Source organism: Haplochromis burtoni, unplaced genomic scaffold, assembly GCF_018398535.1.
Source record: "Haplochromis burtoni strain Fernald_Lab_line unplaced genomic scaffold, NCSU_Asbu1 Contig_2, whole genome shotgun sequence".
Classification (NCBI taxonomy): domain Eukaryota; kingdom Metazoa; phylum Chordata; class Actinopteri; order Cichliformes; family Cichlidae; genus Haplochromis; species Haplochromis burtoni.
Window position 1 is genome coordinate 4,550,085 of NW_024582363.1, and position 23,805 is coordinate 4,573,889.

Genomic DNA, 23,805 nt, shown 5'->3' on the forward strand with positions numbered 1-23,805 from the left:
TCCAACAAAGTGCTTTTCATTTATCTTCTGCGGCACATTATTCAATCACACTTTCCATTTGTATAATGGTAATATTTTCATGTAATTTCCCACTGCCTCTGAGATGGGTATTTTTGATATGGCTTTGTAAAATGGCTATTCCATTCCAGCTCCATTCACTGGTAATAAACTTACAACCTATATTTCAGATTAAATGTCTTCAGCAAATGGAACCAGCCTCAGACGTCTCACAGCAGCGGGGGAAGATCGCTCCTGCTCCCTGGTGGCGGCAACGGGAACTGTGTCCCCTGTCTCTATGCCCCCTGGTGGCAAGGAACATAAAGTTCTGGAAGGTCTTCTCAATCCAGCTCTTGGCAGCAGTTTGTTATTTGTTGTATAAAGACTGTCCAAATGAACACCGGTAGCAGCCCTCTCATATGCAGAGCATCCCATCTAGCTGAGAGCTGCAAGGTACACAGAGCTAGCACATAAGTTGACTGTCTTAAAGAGTTGCTGCTTTAGCCTACAGCAGTATTGGAAGCATTTAAAAGAGAGTGTTGTAACTATCAGCTCTGACCAGAGGTGTGTGAGTGCAAGTAAAGAGGAGGAGGAGAAGAGAATGAAAATAAATGATTGTGAAAAAACAAAGCAAGGTACGCCGCAGGAAACGACGCCTAAAAAAGAACATAAAGGCAACAGAGGTTCAAGACAACACAATGTAATACTCCAAACGATATATTTATTACAAAATAGTTTCTAGACTTTGACAATAGGAGTCGGATTTCTACAGAAGTGTGCGTATTTGATTATGTGTGCCTGGCCCAGATGACAGACGTTGATGGACAGTAGTGCAGCGTCGCCTCATCCTGCTTACAGGTCCTCCTTCACCCTCGGACAGGCCAATCTGTGCACACAGCAACACAGACACCACAGAACCCTTCTCAGTCACCATGCAGCCCATTTGTCACGTCAAACTGCTTCAGAAAGACACGGCGGTCAAGTTACAGAGGTAATTGTATCAAAGTGACCCCTATGCAATGGTCATAGATTGCTTACTTTACAGAGAGGTGCTGTATCCTTGTTCATTGATAGAACTAAAAGGAGAATGAAAGGACATAGTCAGGTAATAACTAAAAATCTTAAAGGCAGATTATGAATAACATTTAAAGAAAAATGGTCTTACAAGAAGAAGAGTTAGGTTCGGTGTAAAGGTGGCGCTCAGCTGGAACTCTTCGTTTTTTCATCTTTTTCTTTTGTTCCATTTGTTTCCTCTGCAGGCGCCTGCTTGGTGGAAGTGGCAGTTTTCGGCCTGTCCTCTGGCTTTTCAGAAGGGTCAACCACTGTGGCCCCCCTACTTGTGTTGCAGCCCATGATTTTTCAAAATTTGAGAGTGTGCAGCGTGTCGTTCAGCTGATGGTTGTCCACAGGAGTATGAAGTGTCAAAATCCTGGTCGTCACCTTAAAACTTGTGTGTTGTGGGCTCAGGTGCATTTGTTCTCCATGGCAACTATATGACTTCCTGTTGTGTTAACTTTGTTGGTTTATTTTACAGTCCTTTGTCTGTTGTATCACATTGCCTTTTTGCAAATACATCCCTAAGTGACAGTGGTTGAGAATTAACTCTGAAGCAAAACATGGTTACTGATAAACACTGAAGTGGGCTGTGTGCCAATCACAGAGTAGCTATGGTTACTGGCTTTTCCACAGTGGAAAAATTTGTGTTTTGATTCCCTTGGAGGAGTTTTAGCCATCGTCATTTCACAAAATCCAATTTACATCAAACTTTATAGAGCAGAAAGAAACAGGTGTAAAAGTCAACAACTTGTGATCAGAAACGTTAGAATTTTTAAAAAAAAAATCTTTTTTTTTAGATATTGGATGTATACATGACATGTTTCTGAATTATCTTTATGTGAAGTGTCTTTCAAACTCTTTGAAAATTGGTTTAATTTACAGGTTAAAGTGGTTAATTTGCATTGTTGTAAAGTTTACAGTATTGTGATATGCTGGATGGTGCAGAGCAGGTTGTGGTGTGCACGGTCACTGGGAAGTTAAGAATGTCAAGGGTGGCCGACATTAAATTAAATTTAAGGGGATGATGCTGTTTAGATTCATTCACTAAATTTGACCTTATATACTAGCTTTATTGTGTCTAGGGGTTTGCTCATATCTTTCTATATTTAACTGCCTAAATCCACAAAGACCAGTAAGCAACTGGTCCTATTCTGGACACAGTAAACTCTACTGGAGCTAACCACAGGAATTCTTACGTTACGTATTTCTAAGTTATTCCGTCGCTGAAGTGCTACAGCTGAGGGTTACCCCACCTTTGAAATCGCACGTTAACTCTCGATGTAACACAACATAACAAAAAGGAAAGAGGCAGTATATTGTGGTGCTATTCAGGAATAGCACAAATTAGTTACCAATTAAATTTTTCAAGGACGTAGATTAAATTAGCAAAAGAAAAATCACCACAAACAGAACTGCGGCTGAACTGAAATTTGAAAAGTTCTATAGAAATAGAAAGGCATCTGTTCCATTGCCAAACCCTAGTTTTTTACATGATGTTGCACTGGTTGGCAGTGTTTCTTGGAGGTTTCTGGTCCTCACTGGGTGAAATTGGTTGCAAAGAAGGCGCTGCACTGAACTGGTTGGGAAATAGACATTTTTCCTAGCAACAGGTAGTTGACAGGATGTCACTGACTAATCTGTAGGCCTGCATGACTGGGATATTAGCAATCATTTTCCCAGCGACTGCCACTAACCTCCAACCATTTGCAATCAACTGAGGACTGCTCATTTCCCCCCTTCATGATGGGTTGTTTGCTGAGGGGTTCACTTGATCCCACATTATTAATTGTCATCAAGTTAAAATCTTGTGGTTAGTGGTCACATGTCTTCAAAAGCTCGGTAATACCTACTTATTGTTAAACTCAGATTTAAAGAAACTTTGTTGCATCAGCAGATGATAATAAAGCCAACTTCTGTCAACTGACACATGTATCATTCTGCGCAATAAATCTCAAAAGCAAAACACTTTTCTGTTTGGAAAAGAGCTTTAATAAAATCACCGTGCAGTTTTTGATTGATGTCCTGTTGAATCAGCTGTGATACTCAGTCTGTAATAAACGGTGGCTAAAACTGCTGACTGGATTTTTAAAGATTTATTGAGACTGAATTTGTTTTAGCTTCTACATTTATGTTGACCAGTGCAAGTTTCTGCTACTGTAACAGCACTTTTCATTTATTATTTTTGCAAAAGTCTTACTTTAGTTTATCCTCAATAGTTTTGCGATAAGTTGAATGTAAAAACAACTTTAAATTAATTTAGAGTGGTATGCATCAAACCCCTAGTATCACCAATATGCAGTCAGAATCAAATCACTTCAAACTTCAGTATTCATGCAGGTCATAGACAGGAGTTAATGTTAGTATGTACACTCAAAATTCCAAAAGTAAGTCAAACATAAAAAACAGATCAGTCTAGTGAGAACAAATGAGTACATCCTCAAATTAATCACACAGGGCCTTCAAATATGGTGTCAGTTATTAGACTCTTCTTAGAGAGTAATGTCTTATTTTAACCTCAGACATCCAGGGTTTGGTGTTCCCCAGTTAATTTAAATCAATAATTCTGCAAATCATCTAAAAAAAAATCTTGTAGCTAAATTTAGCTAAATTTAAAAAAAAAAAATAGCTGCCAAATTGTCCATAATGGGTTGTCTCAGCAAATTATGCAAGTCTCCAAAGACCCCAAGCTTTCATCAGAGGATCTGCGGTCAACTCTTTGCATTGTAAACAGTGCAAAAACTTGACCTGCATAACAGGAATGCCCAAAAGAGCAAAGCTGTATTTTTATAGTTAACATAAAGGCAAAGACCAAGGCTACTAAGGCACATCTAACATAGCCATGATAACAGTACGTGTGTGGATATATTATGGTTATGGGAATGCTTTGCTGCCTCTGGGACCTGGCAATTTGCAGTCATACAACTATGAAGTGAGAATGAAATTTAAAATATGCTTTAAGATAACCTTGAGTTGAAATCTTTCAACAGGACAGTGATGAGCATGCTGGAAAATCCACCAAAAATTGAGTTTAAAATGTTCATTGAAACATTTAAAATAAATAAAACATTTTGCATACATGTAAAGGTACCATGTTATTATTATTATGTGAGATTTAAGTCATTAAGATAACGAACTATAATTATATAAATGTTCTAATTATGCAAAAATGACTAAATCAAAATTTTGTTTTGTTATGTTAGCTTCAGAGGCCTAAGTTACACTTTTTTTAACAGAATTGTTAAATTTGTGCAGAAAAAAAACTTTTTGCCCAAATGTCCATTGGATGCATTTGTGGATACATTTATGTTTTCATATTACTGTAAATATTAATTCCTGTGGATGCAGACAAACACTAACTAATCTGCCTTTTAGTTGCTAAAGTCCTGTCTCAGTCCTTTTTTATCTAAGAAAAACTCACTGGGCACTTTGCAGCCTTGTCTTTCTTTAAATTCATACAATATCATGAAGGACACTTCCATCAGGCAGCAACCCAGGATGACCAGTCTTCTATTACTGTGCTGGGGATAAAGTGGCTTATTCACAGACCTTCACACATGACTTATGGTATCAGAAAAAATGATTCCAAACAAAAGAGCCAAGCAACGGAAATTTAGTCCTTTGAGCTGACAGAGAATTTGTCAAGAAGTAAATGTGTGCTTTACTTCCATCAGAGTGGAGGTTAGGCCTGTTAGCTGGAATAAGCTAGACCTGGTCCTGGTTCATTCTTGTAATGCGATCATTGAACACATTTCTCAGTCGTCTCTGCCAGGCTGACTGCCCATCCAAACGAAGCCTCTTGGCTGAGGATCCATCTCCTTCCTCATCTCTATCCAGTGATACCGCGTAGCATCGCATGTTTGGTGACCTGCCCGTTTTGATCATGTTGTTGATCTCACGCAGAAGCTGTGAACAAAAGGAAAATAATATTCTACTGTGTGCGAGCAAAGTCAACCATTTTTATTCACTAAATCATTTCCAAAATAGGAATGTAGAATGTATTCAGCCTAGATTGTACCCCAACACACAAAATTTTTTAAGACGATCATGTGAAAACGAAAACACTATATCCACACACCTCTGGAGGACTTGAGTTGAAGTAGTAGCAGAGCCCAGTTCTGTGAGGGGAAGGGCTTTCTGTGTTGTATGGTGAAATGGAGATGGACGGGCTGTTGGACAGCTGATAACAGCGAGGAGATGCTTTCCACTGTCGAGGGTATGGAGACAAAGGAGGGGTGTCTCGCTGGACAAGAAATGAAGTGTAAGCATTACATGGAAAATAAACATTTCCCATTTTTACTGAGTTCTTAGTTTTGTGACATCAGCTCAGAAAAAAGAAAAAATGTTCACTTACTAATGAGGTTTGAGCAAACTGTTTGGCAAAATGCTGCATCTTTGTCGTGTAGACCTGGTTGTAAAAATGGATGAGATTGCCCCGTTCCTCCTGCCCAGGTCTTGGATAATGTGTTGATGGTGTGTTGGGGGTTAGGATAGTGCTGCTGTGCTTTCCAGTATCTATACTCAACAATATAATAAAAAGTTACTTATCACTGTGGAACTACTCTGGGATAATGGATATAATGCAGGTAAAATGTTGTAAGTGAATCATTTGGTAACTTGATGGGTGTCATTTTTCTTGTGCAATGAGGCATTGCTATGAGTTCTACCTCTGTATAGTACTTTATTTGGATCTAACACAACACATGCTGCATTCGTTTTCTTTAACTCTACCACCACCAGTGCCACTGTTTCCGAGCCACATAGCCAGCTAACAATACATGCGCATTTCTTTGCCCACAGTGGATTGCAAGCATGTGAGCATGCATTACACATATAAAGCTACGATGGCAGTGAGGGCAATGTGTAGTCCCATTTTCAATACTTATTGGGACGCATTATGTACATTACTGTAATTACAAGGCTATTTTGTAAGTGTGTTTTTTAAAACAGGTGTTCCATAATATTTAAAATATATGACTTTTTTATTTAAAAGCTTTCTTACTGATTTTTTTAATGGTAGAATTTTCCTCCATCCTTTCTGAAATCAGCACGTTTTTGCAGACCTGCAGATAGAAACGGTAAATGCTGAAACAAGTGCTTTGAGTTGTTACTGTCAACCTGCTAACCTCCTTGCAAGACTGAAATGCTCATGTAAAGCAGGTATAATGGTATTGTCACAGTTATTTAAAAAATGTACCTGTTAACATTAAAACATTTGATGATAAACACAAAACAGAATGTCGCTAAAACTGATGGAATCTTGGAATAAGTGGGCCCAGCTGATACACGTTTCAACCTGTATCGCTATATTTTGTTAATTCACAGCTGTATACTAAAGACAGCAAAAAATAAAAACCAAAAATAAAGAAACTTACACTTTTGTTGGCACGTGGCTGTGACTTGTAGCATTTCATTATCTGTTTGAAGGGTATCTCCATCTTGGTAATCTGTAAAGGCAAATGCCACCACTTAACTGCTGAGTATGTGTTTTCCAATGAAGTCCATGCATTACCAACATGGATTCTTTTTAGGATTACAAATACAGTTTTCCTTTAATTTCATGTCAGTGAAAAGCGATAAAAACTTTTTCAGCTGTCAAGTGCCCTCACAACAGTCTTTAATTTTATTTAAACACCAAGTAGTTCTTTTCCATAAAACTGTAAATCTGTAAACCTCCCTGAAGGTTTTACTTCTCCGTGGTCAGGGTGGACTCAATTTGGGGCAGGTGTCCAACATCAGAGGTCTAAGAAGTCTGGCCATTCTGATTTACTGTGGCTTTGATTTACTGCACCGTCTCTCTGTTTGCTGTTCTCCCTACCTACATCTTGCTGGTACTGCATTAGTCATCATCTGCAAAATGCTGGTATATCTTAGCCCACCCTGAACATTTAAATGTATTCCTCACTCCCTAAGAATTGTTTAAAGTTTATTATTCATCTGAGACAACCACTTGCATTTTCCAGTTGCATTGTCTTGCATTATTTTAGCAGATTCTGGTGGGTTTTAATAGTATCTTTTAAAACCCACCTTTGCTATGATGTAGATAGCACACATGAGCAGTTGGTCCAGGTGACGGTCTACCATTAGACAAGAGCAGTGGACCAAGGAATACTCAAAGCAGGTCCAGATCTTTAATCGCAGCTCATCAGATATTTCCAGCGTGGAACACAGCTCCCTCAGACGCTTGGCCATCAAGCTGTAAACCTGAGATAAAGACAGACATGACCACACTAAACATGCCATATAACAACAATGGCAACTGGACGCATGATATAGAACTGACCTTCCGAGCAAACAGATGGAGGGAGCTGCTTCTCTCTTGTCTGTTTATAGCTGATGGGGAACACTGCTGCTCTGTCCTGGCTGAGTGGTTCATCCCCAAACTGACATCTACTGGCAAAAATAGTTTACCACTCAATCTATAGTAATAGTGTAAACAGTTTGCAGGGAATGGTTTTATTTAAAATGAGTCTTTAGTGCACTGTGTTAATACCTCTCGGCACACCTGGATCCGTTTGCATTGGACCTTCAAGCCTATTTGGATGCATTACCTACATTTGACACAAGGCAAAACTCTCATTAAAACCCGAACTGTTCAAAGAAAAATTTAATTGTTTTGGATATGTTATAAAATTTCCAAATATTGATCATTTATGATGTCAGGCAAAGAGTATTTGTGTTGTTCCAAACCTGTTGGCAGGTGGGCATATGGCCCTCGTTGGGTGTGATTTCATCCCACAGTGGTGAGTCGCTGATCCAAGCCAAGTTCTCCAAAACCTTTTCTTCCACTTGGATGAGGTGTGTGACCACATAGTGAGGCAAGCCTGACCCAACCCGCCAAACAGGCTCAATCACCTGTGAGAACAAAGAAAAACAAAAGAGGGAGCATTCAAATCACAGACTAAATGTTATTGTATCACTAAGTGTACAGTATATGGCAAAAACAAAGTACCTTCCAAAAGTGGTATGGTTCCAGTTTGAGGATCTGAAGGAGCAGCGGGAAGTCACATGGTAAGCTGTTTGAGGTTGCAGCGATCTCCAAGCAACAGGCCACCAGACAGCGCTGGAAAAGATCATGCTCCAAGATGCCCTGCATCAAACACACCTGTTTTACATGCATTACAAGCACCAGCTGCTTTACTTCAAAGATGACTCAAAATAAATAAAATACATAAGTTATGAGATCACAGGTGCTGTGAGACATTTATCTGTGACTGCTCAGTTAATATGGTCAAAGCTCAGTTCCATCTTTGGCCACCAGATGGCGTGCACTTACTGAGATGTCACTGAAGCCCAGCCTTTTCCTCTCTTGACTGATCAGGCTCTCCAAGATTCTGTGATACCAAACCCCTGCCTCGTAGCAGCACTTTGCTGCCAACTCTGTGAACAATATTAGATAGATTATTTTTTGGCACGTATCAACAACACGGGCTTTATTCCAGAATTTCACACCTGCTATCAAAAGACAGCCTGCTCTCTAATCATAAGAATTTCGGCTATCAACCAGATACACGCTGAAGGCCACATTCCACTGTAAAATCATCACTGTACCTTTGGTCTTCTCATTTCCCTCGTCATCCCTGTAATGCTGTAGAAACATTTGCAGCATGCATTTCAGTCTTGTTTCAATCGCCTCAGTCGAATCTCTGGAGCAAGCCCTGAATCCAAGGCATCGTCACAGAAATTTGAGCAGCACAAAAGGAAATGGAAAATGTAATTCAACAATATTCTGCCATTGGCATAAAGTGGAGGTGTAAGTTCTAAACTGTAAATGAAATGCCACACGTGTGTTTTTTAAAGCTCTTGCTTACAATAGTAGAAACTATATTAAAGAATTCCCAGTACAGAAACTTTATCAGCTCTGTGTGCTTACACATTATTGATCTTGACCACACCCTCAGTGCCTTTTAGCAAAACACCAGATGTTAACTACACTATATAGCTGTTAAATTGATCTAGCCACATTTGTACAGTGTGTGAGGCAGGCTGATGAAAGATCTGAGGCGCGTTGTGCTTTATTGCAGCTATTAGTGCTGCGAGTATCAGTATCAGGTTGACATACACACAGCCTACACAGATAAACACTGTGTGAGTCAGTAATGCTTTGTAACTGCAGGGCTAACCTCAACATTGCGATCAGACAGTCACTAGGGCCAAACCTTGGCTTTCCCACAATCCCCTGTGGCACAGTTGCCATGGTGACCTCCTCACTCACACAGGATGAGAGTCAGAGCAGGAATCAAATGGACACCTAAACATGGAGTGAAAAAAATACACATTTTGTTTACAAACTAGAGGTAACTTTGCATGAATCATAATTGAAAATATTAGCTTGTACGAGGACCTGAGGCATAGGTAGACTAAGCAGCTGCTTATCACACCCCAGATAACTGCATCATCATCAGTGTCAACTACTGATTTAATCATTTTCATTCTAAATGGCTCAACGTGGTTCTCTATTGGACGGTGTGCTGGCAGACCATAGCGAGCTGCAGTGAGTGTGTTTTGCCACAGGGAGGCAGTGTCCAACATTTGTGGTACAATCAATGTGTGTGCGACTCTTGCTTGCGCTGTTGTTGGTCTGTGCAAGTCACGATGTTACAACATACAAAGTACTGAAGGAAAACCAAGTGTTAGAAATATTCAAAAGCGTCCACTGCAGACCCTTGTCTGCTTTAATTCTGTATTTTTGAGCTTTGATGAATTTTGGCACTTTTACTGTTCCACTTTCACCCCCATTCTTTTCCAGTTGGCTTGTCCACCAATCAGCAATCACCTTACATCCAGTTGAGCTACTTACTATTTTAGAGGATCATGTTTGCATAGGTTAAAAACCCCTCACTGTAGGCAAATAACTCGAAAAATACACGCAACCTTTTGACAACGACTAACCTAAAAGCAACTGAACGGGGCTGTGGCTCAGGTGGTAGAGTGGGTCCGCTACTAATTGGAATTCCAGGGAGGGATGTCTGGTGTTGTGCGCATGCGCAGAAACAACGGGTAGGATGGTTTGCCAGGTAGGATGGATTCCCAGAACACCGGCTCCTCCTGGTCATGTGTCGAAGTATCCTTGAGAAAGATACTGAATCCCAACTTTCATCTGTTGGAGTGAGTTTGTGAGAATGTTAGATAAAAGTACGTAGGAACACATAAAAGCACTGCATGATTTTGTGTGACTGGATGAATTAGACTTTTAGTAGAAACTGTGTTTTGAATGCTCAAATTAGTAAACGGTACTAAATAAGTACCAGTCCACTTACAGCTACACTGCTATAAAGCTAGCTGTTTGTTAATGGACTGCAACAATTGTGTCTCAAAAAAAAAATAAAACCACACTTTTAAGCCTGTTAATGGACAAATGGTCAAGCATGGAGAATATATAGTTAATACTGACTGGTGATGGATTTTACTGGGAAGGGTGCCCAAAAGCCAGCTTATTTACAGAAACGTCAAACTATGGTCTTACACCTGGAGTTTTATATTTGCTGCTGCCTTTCTTGTTATGGATGCATTAGATGGCCTGGTGGTCTTGTTGACAGCACCACTTTCCCACTCTGTTCATTTGCCTTTAGTGACTCATGTGTACTTCCTGCTCTGAGGCAGCTGTGAATAGTCACTTTTGTTCCTGTGCACCTCACATAGTGAAAACCTAAGAAAAACATCTCAAACTCAGTTTCCCTGTGCAGGGCAACTGTCAATTTGGCAAGTCGTGTAACAACAGGAATATTTTAGATGCCAGAGAAGACTCATGAGGAAATAATAAGTTAAATACTGAACCATCCTTGGGCCACGTGAATAATAATGGTGGATAATGTTGACTGTTAATCTCTAAAAAGTGTGTGTGTTTCAAAGCATGGTTCGATCTGCTGAGAATTGAATACTCCGTCCCCTCGCGGTAAAGTCCCCTCTTCTTTTTACAGTCTCTTTGTGTGCTACCACCAGCCTGAACGAGACTCTGTTCCTCTAACCATTCTCACATGTGCTGTTTATTACTGCCTGTGCTGAGTCAGTCTACAATGACTGCGGATGACACTGTAGGTGGATAAGAAGCAGTTTTGCTCAAAAATGTGCCATAAGGTTTTCAGAGTAGAGCACGTCACACTCAACATTACTATTGTGATTTCCTAATATTTCCTTTCATGTGGCTATACTTTCCCCCCCACTAACAAGACAAAATCAGAACCAGAATTAGTTTAATTCTGACCTTTTGCTTAATCTCCAACATAAGGACATTTCTATATACTTTTGTGATCATTGCAGCTTAATGGATGCCTTTTGATTCTCTGTGTTCCAGATTTGCTCACAACTTACTGTTCGTGTTGGTTGAAGCAGCAGCTGTCTGATGCGTTTTCCATGTGGTGAGGTAAAATGGCAAGAAAAACTCTCATCGTGCACTCCAAATTTTAGTCCAAATGCTGATATCAGTCCAATGGCATCTTAAAACATCAAGTTGTGTCTCATTCTGACGGACTTCCAGCTGCTGCATCTCAGAAGAGACAAACAGGAAGTTGGAAGCATCAATATGCATGCAGCTTCTCATAAATATGAATCACACCCTATCTTGTTATCTTTAGCAGGAAGATCCTGGAAGCACGGTGTCGATTTAAAAACACCACAGATGTGTTTTCTGCATGTTTGTTTGCGGTTTTAATTTTGCTAAAAGCTGGCACAATATCTAAATCACACCCATTTCCTGTTTCCTCTGGACTGGACTCCACTCAAGTCAACTCACATGCAACTCATGCTAAGTGAAAATAGGCCTACTTTCACTTTCTAACATGTGCTAGTCCCTTAAAGAGAATTAAACTAAACATCGCCTTTATCTTGTTTTATAATCAGACTTTGTTATTCAGTGCATTAAAGCCTGCTGAAAAATAGCTATATAAATGGTTAATGTGTGCAGAGGATTCTTTTATTCTGCAGCTTTTAAGAACACTGAAGCAGATCGTGTAACTGTTGCATTTTACTCCAAATAGTCAGCTGACTTCCAGTGCAGTTTATTATCTCTGTGGAACTTTCAACGTAGCTCAAGAAAACAAAACTCATAAACCAGGATCAAAGTCACTCACCAGTGTCAGTGGCTCTTCTGGGATGGTGTTAGGTCAAACTGACAGACTTCTGCTCTTAAAAATCTCTCCTGTGTGTTTGTCTAGTAGCAGCAGAGCAATGCAGCATGATTCAGTGCAGCCAACCTGCTGCTCTGCAGGGTGAGGAAGTTCAGCCCATTGGCCTCTCACATTAGACAAGCCTCAACTTGTCATCTGGTCTGGTTGCTAAGATAAGTGCCAAACAGCAGTAGAAGCAGTTAAACAGGTCATTGAGCACCACCCTGAGGAGAAAAGAAGGACTTGCAGTGAAGAAAGGCCCTCTGCTGCAAGAGTTTGGTATGTAGCCTTGTTCATTTCCAACATTGCTGGAACAATATGGACACTAGAGTTCTGTATCTACTAACGTTTATGCAGTGTTTATGTGCAAATGGATCCATTAAATTAGCAGTAAATTGAATATTTAAAAAAAAAAAAAAAAATCACAAATATGTAATTGTTTTTTTAAGAAAATACTTAGAGTGAAATAAATTATCAAGCCTCATCTAGAATATTAACAACAAAACTATGTTTTTCCTACTGCGTTATTTCAGTCACACATACTTACCTGTTGTGTCTTTGCTCTACGGCCTAACAGTTTGGGTGCTCACTGCTTCATCATTGTGTGTTACTGTGAGCTAGTGCCCTGCTGCAGTATGTGTGTAACTAAACTAATGTTGAGGCTACACAAATATATACACACACATACACACACACACACACACGTATTTTTGCATGTGTTGTGATGCTGAACAAAAATTTGATATATACCTGTACAATTTTTTTAAAGGATTCAAGACAAAGCGGTCAACTCCTTGATATAACTGAATTCTTCAAAAAGTCCCTGGGACAAAGTAAAAGGCACACTTAATTGATAGTCAGAAGAATATGTTTAATAAAAATAATTAAACCTCAATTTCCTCTATAGAACTTCATAGAAAGTAATCCAATAAATTACAAATGACTTTTAAGACGTGTTTTCCTGCACTACATTAAGAATTATTTTGACTACACAGACCACAACTTGCAAATATATCAACTGTCCAATGAGAAAGAAAGAAAAAAAAAAGAAAAGAAAGAAAAAGACACAAACTGACCAGGGTGACATTTAGGATACTATCAAGCTTGAAATAAAAATACAAACCCCATGATGGTAGTTTTGTCATCTCAGTGATTACATGTATGAAAACCTCCCTGTACAGCAGTAGTGTGTTTTGTCGTTCCTCTTGCATATTGGTCATTGTTTTCTTGTGTCTCTGTGTTTAATGCAGATTCAGCACAGCCTCTTTAGCAGCAAGCAGTGCTTTCAAGGTCTGTATACAATATAACCTTTACAAAAAGAAGGAAAAAAAGGAAGGAAAGCAATGAAAGCGAGAAGTCCCATCTTGTGTCTACATTTATCTCTTAACGAGGATTAACACAGTCATCAATCCGTCGCTGCGGGGCAACAAAAAGTAGCAAAAGTCATCAGTCAGTCACCTACAGCAGATGTAGCAGTGGCTGGGTGTTTGCATAAGGGCACTACAAGTTTAAAGAGCGTAGAGGTGCAGATATACAAAATGACAGTGGCATGTTTAAGTTCATTGCTCAGACATAGAAAAATACCGTACTGTTAGTAATAATAATTAAAAAAGAAAAAATGCAATTGCATTGCAAGCAAACCCATGACGAGGTCTATATATAACAGGCATACAAGAAAACCACATTAAAGCAACATTAGAAATCAGGCATGTCTTCAGTCTTTGTTCATGTCTGAACCCACGGAGAAAAATGCTACAGCTACACTTAAGAACTAAACAGGTTTTTCAGCGGGCTGTCACCCTCAGCCCAAACAGAAACCTCACTTCGGAAATAATTTGTGTATCTAACAGTCCACTGTGTAACAGCAGTCCTAGAGCAAGCACTGTTGTGCTGAGAGAGACTTACAAAAAGGTACTTCGGTTCGAGTGAACTCCAGTGTTTGTGTGTATATCCTGGTTACAGGTTTAAAATGGACGTGTGCACGGATGCTGAGCAAAACACACAAGCATGGATAGTGAGCGTAGATGTGAGCGGTGAATGAAAGAGAGTGAGGTACAGGATAAGGGCACTTCTACATCTATCTGAAGCTCTGTTCATCAGAAAACAGAGTTGAGGGTGAAGTGAAATAAATCAAGACAGCGCTGAAAACTCCCAGCAACAAAAGCTATTATTGAGCCCTTCCTGAAGCTAACCCGTGTGGCACTGCGTAAAATTTAATACTTAGACAATGACAGTGATACTACAATCTTAGCCAGGAACTGAACTAACTTGTGCTTGTGCCCCATGGGCTTTGTAGGAACACAGGTTGCCATGCAATGCGTATCATCAAGCACTTGAATCCTCCAAATTTCCAAAGAGAAATTTTTGACGGTATTAAAAAAACAAAACGACAAAAAAAACAAAAAAACAACAGCAATGTGGTGTTTACGTCTCATAGCCTGTCAGCCCCCACACCACCACCTAACATACAGCCTGGTGAGTTATGGATGCGGCGAGAGGAGCAGCTCAGGAAGCAAAACACAGAGGAAGGTTTCATTTAAAATAAAATCAAAAAAGGCCTCTGACACACATTCCAGCAGAGATGAGAACATTGTGTACATTGACAGATCACACACACACCCATGCACATGTACATTTGCACAGTGAAGCCAATCCATTTAGCAAAGTTGAGGTAAGATTCAGTCAAATACATCGGGGTTGTAGAAATAATATCCATCAACACTACAAAGACCAAACAACTCCGTCAAGACCGCCAAGGGTCAAAGGGCAGTTTTTTGGCACACAGTAGAAGGTTTTTCTCTGTTACCGCAGCTCAAGGAGCTTTTAGTTATAATTAAGAGATGTGCAGGTGAATGTGAATGCCTACTGTTGGTGGCTAAAGTGCGCCTTGAACATGCTGTGGCATGTTTGTAAGGTGATGGTGAATATTAAAATGTAAAGTCAGACAGTAGAGAAATGAATTATGTTTAACTTCTTCTTTTTCTTTGAAAGACAGATTTAAGATTGTGTACGTCTGGAAAAATAATAATTTTACCATTTTTCCAAGTCCTTACTAAGGAAGGAATCATTTCCTACCTGGACAAGGAGAAGTGATAAATAACCTCTTCAAGATGATATGAAGGTATTTGACAGGTTTGTGAGAGTTGTGCACTCGGGTGGAACATGGCAGACAGAGAATCTACAGCTTCAGTGACATTCATTAGCTGCCCAAGTTATTGCTGACATATCCAACGTATGATCTGCAAAGCATAAGTGTCAACGAACCTGTAAAAGTACTATTTACAAGAGAACCCAAAGTGTTTGTCAAGTGCCATTCCCCACACCCCTGACAATCAAAATATATTAATAGTACAGCTCAAAGAGCGTGTTGATGTAGTTTTACTTCTTTTAATAAAATTAATCCTGACATAATTACAATAATGCCTTTTTTGTTGCAATAATTGCATGGTACAAGTTCAGAGTTCAGAAATCTACTAAAGTCTGACATGCAAAATGTCTCAAAACAAGACTGTACCTTGTGAACAAACATTGACATTTTATTTCAGTTTCTTTAGGTCAGTTTTTCCTATTTTTTTATTTCTTTTTTAAAGGTTTTTGTAGTCTTTATTACAGAACATTGTAGTTAGTTCTTGTATTTACATGTAAAGAAATCACAACAGAAGTGCTGGAAAATCCATATATATATGTGAATATATGTATACATTTCTAGGCAATACATAAATAAATTTATATTTATATATTTGTAGGATCAGTCCTCATCACTTGAGTCTGAATCGTCTGAGGATGAGGAAGAGCTCCCAGACTCTGATGAAGAAGACTCTGCTTTCCCTGAACCTTCAGGACCACTGTTATCCTTTTGTTCTATGGATTCATCCTCTTCCTCCTCCTCCCCCTCATCCAAAGCGTCTTCCAAAAGCTCGTCTTCCTCCTCTCCATCCTTGTCTCCCTCTGGCTGCTCTGTCTCCTGATGTGATGACTGGGAAACTGAAGGTAGAGGAGGAGCAGTTGGAAGGGTGGGGTCACTGTTTGAGCTCTGTGGCTGTGTGGTGGACACAGGAAGGTTAAGGCCTGGAGTGAGAAGCGTCCCTGGGTAAAGCATACTGGAGAGTAACAAGGGGTTAAGAGACAGTGGCTGACTGGAGGCTGCAGAGGCAGCTGAAGCACTTTGTGTGGCGGAGGAAGAGGAAGCAGAGCTGGAAGTGGAGGAAGGAGTCGTGTTTGAGCCCTCTGTCCTTTCTCCTTTGGTGTCTGAGGTGTGAGAGGGGGCTTTAGAGGCAGTTGGCTCTCCTGTTCCACCGCTGGTTATTCCCTTTGTTTTCTCTTCAGAGCCTCCTGCAGCTTCCTGAGCAGGCTTCCCAAGCAAGCTGCCCATACTAAGGAGGTTTGGCAGTCCAGCCATACCAGACAGCATCATGGGAAACATGGCAGCCAAGTTACTTGCAGCCAGGTTACTAGCATCAGACGGCAGCCCCATCAGGCCTGCAGTGAGCTGCAGGGACTGTAAATTCTGGAGGTTTTGCTGGAAGGCCTGCAGACTCGTGAGGTCCATTCCAGAGAGGAGGCCGTTTGCCAGCAGCGGGTTCAAACCTAGTGCCGAGGCTGCCGGGTTAGGTGGTGCTCCTGCCGCTGCAGCTGCAGCTGCCGCTGCCTTGGCCAAAGGATTCTTAGGTCGCCGTCCACGCCGACTTACCTCCTCTGGAACAATGGGTCCAGTCAGGATCCTGTCAAACATGCTCTCTGGGAGGTAACCCTGGAAAAGATGGAACGATGTTGGTAGGGTTCCCCAATACAAGCAAATAGTCAGGTAGTGACAGTGACAACAGTTCACTGTTACTTAATTAGGCTCATTGAGATAAAACTAGTGTTGTCCTAAGAGAAGAAGAACAGCACATATTTGAACATATGCATTAAGGTTAGTCAGGCCAGTTTTACTACTATCTGCACTCAATAACATGAATGGGGTGAATTTAAAAACCATTTCGATGGCACCAAACTGCCGTCTCTAAAATGATCAGAAACAGGTTAAAACCTTCATGACAGTAGAACTTACGCCTGTTTAAATTTTATAAGGTATAAATTTTATAATATGTGAGGGAAGTGTTACTCTGTAACTTACCGACTGTTTAACAACATCGGCCCATTCAGGCGGGACTCCATACTCTGGGTTTTCCTGAAGGAATCGGCATAGGTCCTTCAGCGGAGGAGCAAAGGCTCCACCAATCTTCAAGAAAGAATACAGACAACATAAACCCAAGTGCACATCACTGTTATAATGTACACACTGTCAAAATGATTATGAACAAATTAAAAGCCATCTTTGTATTTGTATGGCTGGTTATGACTTAAACACCACCAACACACCTTGCGTGCGTTTCTCCTGTTGATGATCTGGACCCTTTCTTCTCCCGTCAAGCTGTTCACATCAATCTTGTTGGGGTTTCTACAGCGGTGCCTTTTCTGCTTTGGCCGACCATCCTGGAAGTGGAACTGCATTTGCATCTTATTTACCCCCTAAACATGAAATGTAACGACAGTTAGTTACATAGAATGTCTAACTACAAGAAGTTTTCTGCTCATACTGGTTCCTCTGTTTTTTTAATTAAATATGTACTAAATAAAATAATGTTTCTAAATATCTATTATTTTAGTTAATCAGGAATTGTCTCTTTTCAACAGACAAGAAGAATTTGAAGCCCTTTGAACAAAAAAGTAAAGACTTACACAGATAAAAGCTCCTGTGTCTGCCACAAAGCCAGGGTTTTCTTTTAGCCACTGCTCCAGTTCTTTCCTCCTGGGGGCATCATCCCCAGCCAGCCGGGTGCCATCTTTCAGGTTGATAACCGGGACCCTGCTCTCAGTGTCTGCAGGGACCTGACTGGGGTTCTGACTGTAGCTTGATGCAGGGCCTGGAGTCATGCCCACCTGGCCAATACCCCCCCACCCTGGAGGTACCTGAAAGCATATGAGCATGTCATTATATACTGTATACTTTGCAGAACAGCCATTTAAAAAAAAACAAAAAAAAAAACAAATCAGAAGAGCACTTTTAACAAATATAATTGGTTCCAAAAAAAAAAAAAAAAAAAAATCAGGAAACTGCCATTTGTGATTGTTTTCTGATTTCTAGCATAACATACTTACTAAGAAGTATGCTCAGCTAACAGAACAACTGCTTACCTGATCGGGAACTGTTGGGACTCTACTCTTGTTCATGAAGAGCAGGTCCATTCCCTCAACGTTCTTCCTCCTCCCTCTCCTCCTTTTAACCACTGGCTGGCCATCTATTACTCCATTTGGCCTCATCTGACCAGTAAGACCTGTAGGAACTGGAGGAGAAACAGCCTGTTAGCAGTGAACTACTGTGTCAGAAAAAGGGCTAACTGTAAATCTTTTCTTAAATTGGAGCCACATTCATATTTTGGTGTCAGGACTTCGACTTTTTCTTACATTTAAGAATATTATGAACAGACCAGATGATTTTCTTACAGAATTAAGATATTTAATAAAGAAAATGTCTGTATTGAGTACACAAAGCCAATGCAACAGCCCAGACTGTTTTTCTCTGTCATTTAAAAGATCCTTTGCTACCATCTTGTGGTGCTAAAGAAAAACAGCATTGTCCATTTCAGCACACTGTGCACGAACAGATGCTCAGATCTTTGCTCTATTTACATTCAGATATATTTTAGACAGCACACATCATCAGGCAATACATTTCTATAGTGCAATGTATTCCCTTTTTGGATAACACCAACTGTTTAACTGCACACAACTAAAGCCTACTCAAATATGAATGGTCAACACTACTTGGACTACAAACAGAGAACTTCTGCTGCCTAAAGTCTTTCCTGTTGCCTAGAGATTTGCGTATTCATACGCCAAATCTGTTGAGGAAGATTATTTTTAAAGAAACATACCCGTCTGGAAGCTGGACTGAGGTTTGGTGATGTCAGCAAGTCCTGTATCTGAGGCACTCTGGAGCTCATGAAGCCGAGCCAGGTACTGCTGCTGGGCCTGGGGACCTTCCTCAGACTCCAGGGCCCTCTTCAGAGGTAGACCCTGTTTCTGGAAGGTCAGCTTCAGACCTCCCTCCTGTTATACAGACAACAGTGTAAGACAAGTCTAGGAAAATGACTGTCGGGGAAATGTACAGATTTATAAACAAAGAAAAGCTTTAGACTTTATTTGTTGAGTCTGTCTGAGACTTTCCTGAATGATCACATTCTTTTTGTCTTGTGATTTAAGGATGACTAGGACTGCTGTTCTCATTGCTCTCTCTTAGTGGAAATGCTTACTTGAGATCTTTGTTAATTCATCTTGTAAAAAGTTTCTCACAAAATAAAAACAAATCTTGTTCAGATATTTTCTGGTTAGTAATACTGGGACACATGGACACACAGTGGGTAGTGCTTAGCAAAGCAGTGGGTAAAGCTTTTTCAGACTGGAGTTGAAAGCCATGCCAAAGCAATAGCTGCTGTCAGCATATAATATCTTAATATTGAAGGTAACAAGCTTCTGGTGTTTAATGATCTGTGATGGTAAAAACCATAAATTTGGAAAATGATCCCCACCAAAAAACAGCATAAAAGGAAAGATGAATACAAGTAAATCTGAAGCCTGCCATGTTAATGGCCACATTGCTTAGGAGCATATCAGAGAACACCCACAGCAGAGGTCTCCATTTCAATCTGATTATTAGCAAGACCCCCTTCAGTCTAGAGAGGCTTCAGACTGAACCTTATTATATTCTCATGACTGACTGATTTGTGCTCATGTAATCATAGCCCAAGAGCCCAATTCAAATTGAGTGTGTGGGAAAAGAGAGGAAGGCTGCTATTAAATTAATCTCTCCTCCTGCCAGGCAGTCAAAACCACTAATCATACCCAAAGGAAAGCAGGAAGAAAACCAGAGAAACATGCTGAACACGGCAACTAACACCGGTCATGGCAGCAGGAAGTGGTAGGGTCCTAGGATTAGGGCGAAGCGGAGGGAGGAGGGGAGGAAGGGAGAAATCAACATACATCGTTGAGTTTTACTGAGAACTCCTTGTTTTCTGCAACATGCTTGGTCACCTTTGACCCCTGTGGTGAAGCAGAGGGGTCCTCGCACATGCTGTTGGCATTGTCCAGCAGCTTGGTGGTGTAGAAGGAGGCCACAGCGCCTCCAGGCTCATAGACCCGACGTGTTCCCGGCCATTTGCCTTTAAGCACTGCCTGGCAAATGCTGTCCAGGCGGTTAATAATCACGCGATCCTTAAAAAGCAAGAGCCACAGAATTTTAGTGCGATTTCCCCACAGCACTTGACCACACTGTAAGTGGACATATTAATGTGTTTTCAGCATTACATCATCAGCAAATTATGCAAACCGCACATATACATAGTTAATCACCTTTGGCCAGTATGATGCAGCCAGCATGTACCCTCCACCCTGGAAAGGGTGTGAAGAGTTGTTGGAGATGCCATTCTCAGCTACATGGGTGTCTTGTGTTTCATCCTGCGTAGCGCTGAGAGATGCCACACTGTCCTCATCAAATCCCTTTACACTTGTAACAGTGGGGACTGAGAAAAATCGGCAAAAAGACATTTGAGATCCACAAAGAATGCAACAGAGAAAATGCATTTATTTGAACCTAGAAAAGCTCACTGTCAGCACTCCTAACAAAACATTACTTGCTTTAAGTTTTCTGGAACTTGCATAAGAAAGTACTCACCCTTCTTTTTTCCTTCCTCTCCCTCACTTTCACTGTCATCAGAAGAAGATGAGGAGGAGGATGATGATGATGAAGAGCCAGAAGAGCAAGATGAAGAAGAAGAGGAGGAGCTGGACCCTGAATGTGATGAGGAAGATGAGGATGATGATGAAGAGGAAGAAGAGCGTGATGTCGAACTTGAGGAGGAGCCATCTGAGTCGGACTCTGTGCCATGCCTGGCGTCCTTGCGGCCCCTCTTGGTCTTCTTCGGTTTCCTCTCTGAGGAGTTGGGTGTGAGGGGTTTCGTTCGTGCTGCCACCATCTGCCTTTCATTGTCCCTGGTTACTGAAACAGGCTTCTCTTCCAGACCTGTGGGAGTAGCTGGTGCTTGAGTCGGGGTCCAACTTGCTCCCTGTCTTTCCTTGCTCTCCTCACCCTCTGAAATTGGTTCCACTTTGGGCGTGACCCCACATAGGTCTGCGTCTCTTTGAGTGGGTGGAGGCAGTGGAGAGCCTGTCAACACTGAAGTGGTAGCTTGGTACTGAGGGTGTAAGAGCGGTGTGGATGTACGTGATTGCTGCTGTGCAGCTTTTGTTTGACTGTAGTTGCGTTGGGCAGCCATGAAGCTGAGTTCAGGGTCTCTCAGAATGTGGTAATCAGTGCGACTTACACCATGCTTTGCAGCACCAATTAGCAGGTCACGGTCATGACTACCAGCCTCCCACCAAACAGGTAAGTCAGAGCTCATCTGACACAGTGGCAGACGCTCGTACAATAATTGATGTCGAAGGACTTGTTCCCTCACCTGCCGAAGCAGCTCTATTCTGTACAGGGTACGAGATGCTCGCTCTTCTGTAATGGGCTGGATGTTTAGAGAAGGGTCCACTGCAGAGTCTGGAACAAAACGAACAAGCAGGTTTGAGAAAAAAAAAATTCTCAACAGGAAACTCTCAGACTTGTTTTTGTCTGGAGCGTCAATGTCACAGTGTTTATCTTTCCACAAATGATTAACCTTATCAGTCGTCTACCTCAGAACTGCTGAGCCAGCTTGTTTACTAAGGTGTTACAGACCATCCTCCAAAACAGAACCTTGGAGTCAGGATTGAGTGAGCCACATACTACATGAAGCACTGTTTTCACGTTAAGTTATCCAACTAAATGGATTTTCTTGATGAGATCAAATGGCTTAGAGACACTAACAGTTGAAAATGATCTGAAGGATCTTCCCTTCAGTGTGACTGGACCATAATATATGACATTGTGATCTGCATACATGTCTGCAAATAAGAAAATGAGCATCTGACCTCCCTCTTTAGGTGGCAGGCGACACACACGTCGGCACATGGCAGTAAAAGCACAAAGGTATTTCTGCAGGCTCTCATCAGTCTTCTTGTGCAGCCGAGCCATAGCCCTGAACTTGGTCCAATCAAACCGCCCGAGGTTTGGGTCAAAAACGACACCAAAAGTAGAGACAACGCGATAAAAGTCAGCCTCTTCTCGTCTGGTCCATCTGTTGAAAGTGGAAAATAAATTTAAATTCTATTAGTTAAACATACGCTCTCTCTTAAAAAAAAAAAAAAAAGATTTCTGATGTCTGTGGTTGGCATACTATTGACCAGTCATGTTTGAAACTGCGATACTAAGAATAGAATTTGAAAAAGTGCATCAGAAGACTGATGGCTATCGTTAACAATCTTGATTTGTATTTACTATTTTTACTATTTTTAAAACTGAAAATGAATATCCATTGGCCCATTTGAAATCCTAGAAAATTGCCTGTTGCTCTGGGAGGCTATGTCAGCAGATTGGGTAATGGGTTCCCACACTGCCCAACCCCGACACATAATATTCTGCTTTTACGAGAGCATATGAATATTGAATTGCTTCTTTTTTAGCCATCACTGATATAATCTGTGTTCTAACCTTTGTTGCCGTTCAATCTTGGCAGCCATCTTGGGGTTGAGGGTGTCGTTGAGAGTGGGGGGTAGCGGGCAAAGTGGAGCAGACAGCACCATAGTCTGCTGGGAGGACTGAGACTGAGTCTGGTGGATGTGTAGGATCTGGCGGCTCTTGGTGTAGCGCTGAGAAGCTGTTATCAGACGTCTCAGCCTGGCTGTCAGCACTGAGGGGGAGGGCCAGTAGGCACTTTCACTTTCTGTCACTGGAACAGGATCTGAATTAAATAAACAGCAAAAAGAGTGGCATTATTTCTAATATTTTTATTGAATTTACCACTTGAAATCTCTAGATTTCTCCTGCCCGTGGGAGGCCTGTGCTTGTAATCATGATAATTTGCTGTGAATTACAAGCATCTAATACTTACCTCCAGCACTGTCAGTGATAACCAAGTCTCCAGGAGAAGAGGCGTCGTCCTGAATGAGAAGAATATATGTTTAAAGAAGATTACTGGAGAACTGACAACCCCAACAAGTCAAATTAAGTATCAAATATCTTGATGCATGCTCAATCATCCGGGTAAGGAAATCCTAAAAAGTTGATTCTGTTCAGCTGAACAGAAAAACGCTACATCCACATGAACAGAATAAAATTTTGGGGAATAAATATCATATAGCAACATTCACCTTTGAGTCTTGTGACCTTACCTCCATGTCGTCCTTTAACAGTGCTGGAGCAGGCTTGTATTCTGGATCATCCACATCCCTATCCACATAGAGAAAGTTTGTGGGTTGTTGTCTTGTTGGGTTTTTTTTGCAGATGACAGATTAAAAGATATCTGGACCAGCCTAATCAAATTAAATTAAAAGACAAAGTATTTTAACAGTTCAGGTGGGTGTTGTGTACTCACCCATCCATGAAATCATTGTTTCTCTGTTCAGCAGCGATGGCCTTCTCATCTGGTTTTCCCACACGCTCTAGGAAACACAGGGTAGGGTCTCCACGAATAGTGTTGTACTTCTCATAACCTGGGAAAGCACAGGAGGATAAGTAAACACCAAA

The 23,805-nt window shown here is 41.0% G+C and overlaps 2 protein-coding genes across 12 annotated transcripts in view; both read right to left on the reverse strand.

Moving 5' to 3' along the window:
- Window positions 1-533: 533 nt before the first annotated feature.
- On the reverse strand, window positions 534-12,888 carry LOC102292912 (retinoblastoma-like protein 2). 5 transcript variants are annotated; one of them, XM_014333371.2, is made up of 18 exons: window positions 12,120-12,888; window positions 11,362-11,530; window positions 9,943-10,150; window positions 9,210-9,301; window positions 8,602-8,708; window positions 8,327-8,430; window positions 8,003-8,140; window positions 7,741-7,905; window positions 7,544-7,601; window positions 7,334-7,443; window positions 7,078-7,254; window positions 6,426-6,497; window positions 6,053-6,113; window positions 5,405-5,565; window positions 5,129-5,293; window positions 1,163-4,956; window positions 1,036-1,073; window positions 534-883 (listed from the first exon to the last, which is right to left on the reverse strand). In XM_014333371.2, exons 4-16 carry the CDS (start codon window positions 9,245-9,247, stop codon window positions 4,756-4,758), a joined length of 1,557 nt encoding a protein of 518 aa, XP_014188857.1. In that variant the 5' UTR covers window positions 9,248-9,301; window positions 9,943-10,150; window positions 11,362-11,530; window positions 12,120-12,888; the 3' UTR covers window positions 534-883; window positions 1,036-1,073; window positions 1,163-4,755. The 5 variants fall into 5 exon arrangements, with proteins under 5 accessions (XP_014188857.1, XP_042074370.1, XP_042074373.1 ...); XM_042218436.1 differs by having other exon boundaries at window positions 537-956; window positions 9,174-9,301; XM_014333366.2 differs by having other exon boundaries at window positions 675-883; window positions 9,174-9,301.
- A 2,638-nt stretch (window positions 12,889-15,526) lies between these two features.
- chd9 (chromodomain helicase DNA binding protein 9) overlaps window positions 15,527-23,805 on the reverse strand; it is a 70,036-nt gene continuing 61,757 nt past the window's right edge. For 6 of the 7 annotated variants that reach the window (XM_005912962.3, XM_005912963.3, XM_042218428.1 and 3 more), the window contains 14 exons: window positions 23,654-23,771; window positions 23,451-23,508; window positions 23,171-23,219; window positions 22,771-23,020; window positions 22,152-22,357; window positions 20,869-21,741; window positions 20,547-20,716; window positions 20,178-20,408; window positions 19,073-19,247; window positions 18,333-18,481; window positions 17,877-18,107; window positions 17,517-17,666; window positions 17,272-17,376; window positions 15,527-16,905 (listed from right to left, as the gene is read on the reverse strand). In XM_005912962.3, coding sequence (XP_005913024.1) covers window positions 15,904-16,905; window positions 17,272-17,376; window positions 17,517-17,666; window positions 17,877-18,107; window positions 18,333-18,481; window positions 19,073-19,247; window positions 20,178-20,408; window positions 20,547-20,716; window positions 20,869-21,741; window positions 22,152-22,357; window positions 22,771-23,020; window positions 23,171-23,219; window positions 23,451-23,508; window positions 23,654-23,771 — 3,767 coding nt within the window. In that variant the 3' untranslated portion in view covers window positions 15,527-15,903. The remainder of the gene's footprint in view (window positions 16,906-17,271; window positions 17,377-17,516; window positions 17,667-17,876; window positions 18,108-18,332; window positions 18,482-19,072; window positions 19,248-20,177; window positions 20,409-20,546; window positions 20,717-20,868; window positions 21,742-22,151; window positions 22,358-22,770; window positions 23,021-23,170; window positions 23,220-23,450; window positions 23,509-23,653; window positions 23,772-23,805) is intronic. The other variant, XM_005912964.3, reaches the window with a different exon arrangement.

Excerpts from the sequence above, each read along its gene's own strand:
- LOC102292912 (XM_042218439.1), bottom strand. The coding sequence starts at position 9,247 with ATGGCAACTGTGCCACAGGGGATTGTGGGAAAGCCAAGGTTTGGCCCT. Across the intron at positions 8,141-8,326 it reads TGGGCTTCAGTGACATCTCA|GGCATCTTGGAGCATGATCT; the intron begins GTAAGTGCACGC and ends TGTTTGATGCAG. Across the intron at positions 7,602-7,740 it reads ATATGCCCACCTGCCAACAG|GTAATGCATCCAAATAGGCT; the intron begins GTTTGGAACAAC and ends TGTCAAATGTAG.